The sequence below is a fragment of the Triticum dicoccoides genome, chromosome 2A, assembly GCF_002162155.2.
Source record: "Triticum dicoccoides isolate Atlit2015 ecotype Zavitan chromosome 2A, WEW_v2.0, whole genome shotgun sequence".
Lineage (NCBI taxonomy): Eukaryota > Viridiplantae > Streptophyta > Magnoliopsida > Poales > Poaceae > Triticum > Triticum dicoccoides.
In genome coordinates, this window is record NC_041382.1 from 781,519,785 (window position 1) to 781,525,043 (window position 5,259).

The 5,259-nt window shown below is 40.8% G+C and overlaps 1 protein-coding gene across 1 annotated transcript; it reads left to right on the forward strand.

The window, feature by feature from the left end:
* The first annotated feature begins 239 nt into the window (after positions 1 to 239).
* On the forward strand, positions 240 to 3,033 carry LOC119357275. Its single transcript, XM_037624266.1, has 3 exons — positions 240 to 904; positions 1,909 to 2,144; positions 2,264 to 3,033. The coding sequence occupies exons 1-3, from the start codon at positions 262 to 264 to the stop codon at positions 2,921 to 2,923; spliced, it is 1,539 nt and encodes a 512-aa protein (XP_037480163.1). The 5' UTR covers positions 240 to 261; the 3' UTR covers positions 2,924 to 3,033.
* Positions 3,034 to 5,259: the final 2,226 nt, after the last annotated feature.

Consider the following 5,259-nt stretch of genomic DNA (forward strand, 5'->3'; position numbering starts at 1 on the left):
AATTCCCACATCCCCTTGTACAAGGCCGACGAGCTGGTTAGCACATCATCCAAGTTGGTGAAGATCTCCAAGGATTTCTACGAATCTACCGAGCAGGCAGTGGATAAGGCCATGTCGGAGGCAGCAGAGGCGGAGCAGAAGAGGAAGGAGGAGGAGAGGAAAGAGGACAAGAAGAAGAGGGATAGGATGAGGAAGAAGGAGAAGAAGAAGAAGAAACAACAGCACAAGGAGAAGGATGAGGAGGACAAGAAGAAGAGGGCTATGATGAGGAAGAAGGAGAAGGAGAAGAAGAAGAAGAAAAAGCAGCAGCAGCAGCAGCAGCAGCAGGAGGAGGATGATGCACAAGTTATTACATCTGAGAAGATCACCGAGAAGATGGAAAAAAAGGATGAGGAAGAGGAGGAGGATGAGGAGGAGACGAGGAGGCAGCAGGAGGTGAGGAAGATCATGGCTGCCAATGAATTCTTGCGTCTCTCCTCCAATGTCCTGGCGAGACCCTTGTGTTACAGAAATGAGTTGGCGATGGTGATTACAGAGGAGGATGAGCAGGAATATGAGAGGGTGATGGAGGCGGAGAGGCAGGCAGCGATGGAGGCGGAGGAGGCCAAGAGGGAGGCAATAAGGAAGGCAGAGAAGGAGAGGGAGCGGCGGAGGGAGATGAGCAAGCAAAGGAAGGCGGAGAAGGAGGCAAAGAGGAAGCAGATCCTGCAGAACAAGGCGCCCATTGTGGAGAAGGAGGAGCGCATTGTGAAGGAGCATGCTGATGAGCAGGAAGCAAAATCCCCAGCGGAGCAGCTTAAAGAGCGGATGGATAACCAGCTGGGTTTGTTCGCAGGCCGCCGTAGAGCATGGGAATACTCAAGTGGCAGCAAGCCGGGTCAGTGCGGTGGATTCAAATATAAAAGTAAGTACAGAATGCATATATGCTGCAGCTTTATTATATTGCTTATTACTCAACTCTATTTGCATAGACTGTTTGCTTGCTCTATGCTATGCATCTCTCAAGAAATTAACTTCATTCAACTCTATTTGCTTAGGCCCCACAGTATTCCATAGTTTTTGCTGCGGTTGTTAGCACATGCATGCCACAAATGATTGTATATCAATCATGCACATCCTGCTTAGATTAATCAGCAGTTTCAGGTCTGTTTCTTTCACTTGGCTTGTTGTTATGGCAGTACAGAAATTTGAAGTCACACACTTGTTGAATGGCAAAGTTGGTCAGAACTCAGGAGCAAACACCGTACCGTAGTGACACTACTTAGTCCGTCTCCTCTAATTTGATCAGAAAACAATCAAAGTGAATTGTATATTTATTGGTACAGATCCTGGCATCTACTCCCTCCGTTCCTAAATATTTGTCTTTCTAGACATTTCAAATGGACTATGACATACGGATGTATGTAGACATATTTTAAAGTGTAGATTCATCATTTTGCTTTGTATGTAGTCACTTGTTGAAATTTCTAGAAAGACAAATATTTAGGAATGAAGCGAGTAGGTGTTGGCGTGCTGACCGGGCTGCATGGCTGGTGCATGCAGCCCGGCGGCTGTTAGAAGTCACTAATTAGTCGTGTAGCTCCGAGCTGAGTTAGGTTCAGCTGTCATCCACCGTAACAATCAGCCAAAACTATGGTAAAATATGTGTAGTTTTTGTAAAACTATGGTAGATCCAAACATCTATGTAGTTTTTGTAAAACTCTGAAAAGCCATGGTTTTAAGTAATTGTAGTATTTGTTGCCCACACGTTGGAATACCGTGGCTTTAAATTACCACAGTTTAAAAAAAAACTAAGCCTATGTTTGCTCTATGCATGTGAGAAGTTTGCTTACTCAACTCTATTTATTTACTCTTTGCTGTATGCATGTCTCAAGAAATTTGCTTAGTCTTTGCTTAATTGTGTTGCAGCTCTATTGAGTCCTATGCAGTTTACGCATTGCATACCCGGTATCATCCCGCCCCGTGCCGCTGTTATTGAGAGCTCCTTGCAGATCTACTCCTTCAAAATTACTGGACTAAGTGGCGACCTGAAATGGCCACTCAATGTGTATGGTGTGGTCGCTGCCCGAGACACCGTGGACCACAACCGCAACCTTCTCTTCTCTCAGTCAAGTGTTATGTATCAACTACTTACATCTGAAAATGTATGCACTGTTCTATATTTAGTTTTCTCTTCATTTTCTGCCTTTTTGTTAAGTACAGTGGTATTTTCTTCTTCAGCAAAACACTCCATTTAAACACAACGATGATCTAATGCTCGCAGGACTGTTCTTTGTGCTTGACTGGCCCGTCACGTGCTATTTTAGCCGTGGACCCTGTTGACTATGAAGTTGAGCTGCGAGTACATGATGGCTATGATTTTAGAGGTGATGGGATCAATGATAGAGAATTGATCTGTGTTAGCAACCGCTACGAGGTCGTACCCAGCGGTGAGATTCAACGTTTAACCTTCTATAGTCCGTTGTGTAGAGGAGTGTTGAGCCTTGAACGACTTTCTAGTACGGTCCAGGCAACTATCTTGTCGATTCATGTTGTCGGAGAGGGTCATCCTTTTAAATCTGGAGGGGAAGTTTTTTGTTGGTCATCTAGTGCAGATGGTAGTTCTACTATACATGAGAAGGTTGTGCTGTTTCATTCTCTTGAAGGAATTCCTCAAGAAGATGATGAGTTAGATCTAGATGGTTACCTCCCTCTGTCAAGAAACGTCGTTTCGGTTGAATCTGGAGGAGGGTTGAATGTTGTGGTAGAAACGTATGGGGGATCTTCTACATCTACTCATGTCTACTTCCCTTGTGAGAATTGCAACATCAGTCAGCGTACATGTTTGGTTTGCGGCTCTGAGGTGGAGATCGCTGTTGCTTGGTCCCGACTTGTCCGCGACAAGATGGACCTTTTGATTGATGGATATACTACCCAGGTCTAGTATGCTGTCTTGGCCATTTATTTTTGTTTTGCTAGTGGTGTGCTAAGGCAAGTAGAATGTCAAACTGTATGTGTATCCGACTCTGTGTACTGACTTATCTTGATACGGTTGATTGGAGCAGTACATATACAAAGAAGTACATATACAAAAATATGCTACGACAGCAGTGGAGATTGTAAACAATGAGATCATATGATATTGCAACGGTATCTAATCTAATTAGGTACCAAGAGACAGTTGCAAGCAACATAGAGAACACTGACCTCTTGTTCAAAGGCAGGGGGAGTTGACGTGTATCGACTGCTGTGGACTCCACCAGTCTTTGATTCACTTTCAAGAGTCAAAGGGGACTGCTTCCCAAAATGTTCATGTAATCGTTAGGAGCCCAAGATGGCCTGCCAGGAAGATATGGAAACTTCCGAATCAAAAGGCCAAAAGTCGAAGCAAAAAGCTCCTAAGCTGTAAAAGTAGAAGCAAAAACCCAAACAAACATGGCCTAAGGGCATCTTCAACGTCAACCCGCAAAAACCGGGACTTCCTATGTGACACTCTCTACGTCAGAGTGTCGAGGTTTTGCACAGGGCGTGCCTCACCTGGGCCGGCCCAGAGTGGCAGGCGGTGGCACTTCGCGTGGTGGAAAAAACGCCTAAAAAACTGACTGCGGGGCTATCCTGCGATTAGAACCTAGACTTGGCAGATAGTAGCGAGTTGTGCTAGCAGCTCCTTCCATCGAGCTTCTGTGCTATAGATGCACTGCGGCTCTTAAAGAAGAAACGACAGTGGCGAAATCTAAACATTAATAATCGAGGCCAGCTGCGAGTGAACCAAAATCGCTAGGCATTGTTACTAAAAATAGCAACCCAGTACTTATGAACTATAAGTCGCACCAGACTTAAATCTTTTTCGAAATTTCAAAAGTTATTTTTCGAAATATGTAAATATTTTTCAAAAGTGAACCCTTTCAAATTTATGAACAAATTTTTCGAAACACAAACATTTCATGAAAAAACGTGAACATTTTTTGAATTTCTTGACCATTTCTTGAAAGAAGGAACAAAATTGAAAACGAGAACAATTTTTGACATTAGAAACAATATTTAAAAAAACAGAAACATTATCTTAAAAAAGAAACATCATTTGAAAATGCGAACATTTTTCAAAATTATGAATAAATTTTCAAAATGGAAACATTTTCCAAAAGCTCCCTCTACATTTCGGATTTAGGATCAAATTTAAAAACAAGAACATTTTTCAAATATGTGAAAAAACTTGGAAAAGCTGGAACATATTTGGAAACTCTGAAACTTTTTTTAATTTGTGAGATTTGTTTTTTAAACATGAACATTTTTCGGAATTATATACAATTTTTTAAAAATGCAAACATTTTTTAAAATTACAAAGAACAAAATGAACAAAATTCTTTCAATCTGCGAACACGAACGTTTTCCTAGTATGTGAACAAATTCGAAATGCTGGAACATTTTTGGAGATTCCAGAACATTTTTTGAATTTAAGATTACAACTAAAAATTACGAACTTTTTTTTCAAAGTCTCTGAACATTTTTAAAATTTGCGAACAAATCAATAAAAGCATGAACAATTAATGAAATTTGTGAACAAACTTTGAAATTAGGAATATTTTTTGAAATTTTGAACATTTTATGAACTTTTCACCAAAAAATGAAAAACATCTATTACATTTTTAAAAAATTGAATTTTGAAATTTTTTGTATACGAATCTAACATTATATGAAATTATAACTTTTTTGGAATTTCTGAACTAAATTTGAAATCAGGAACATTTCAGAATGAACATTTTTCAAATTCCTGAACATTTGATGAAAGAGAGAAAAAGAAAAGAAAAAAATTCAAAGAATAAAAGAAGAAAAACAGAAAAATAAAAAATAAACGGAAAAGGAAAAAAAGTAATAGAAAAAATGATTCAGGAACCTTCTAGAAGGTTCCAACAGCCGAAAAAACCGGCTGCGAAACCTTCGTGAACGTTCCCAAAACCGGGATATGGGAGATGCCCGTCTCGCTACTAAATGGGCCACCCCGTGTCGGGTCGATCGCGATCCTCTCTGTGCGACGTGCCGTCAATTTGACGCATAATGTGTCGAATAGGTTTTTCCCAATAAACCTCCGGCATCCATCCACGGACAGGGGACCAGTCCGCGGATGCAGATGCGGGAGGTAACCATCCAACGCTAGCTCCATACATTTTCAGAACAACTCAAACCAACCTGATGAAATCCGTGCAAACACGGTGAATTTTGATATAAACACGGCGCATTTCATTGAAAGTAAGATAATTTGTAAATAAAACAGGACAATAT

What these genes read in the sequence shown, in the direction of transcription:
- LOC119357275 (XM_037624266.1), top strand. Translation starts at nt 262, where the DNA reads ATGATGAGGAAGAAGGAGAAGGAGAAGAAGAAGAAGAAAAAGCAGCAG. An exon ending in CGGTGGATTCAAATATAAAA is followed by an intron (nt 905 to 1,908) that starts GTAAGTACAGAA and finishes ATTGTGTTGCAG; the next exon opens with CTCTATTGAGTCCTATGCAG. An exon ending in AACTACTTACATCTGAAAAT is followed by an intron (nt 2,145 to 2,263) that starts GTATGCACTGTT and finishes TAATGCTCGCAG; the next exon opens with GACTGTTCTTTGTGCTTGAC.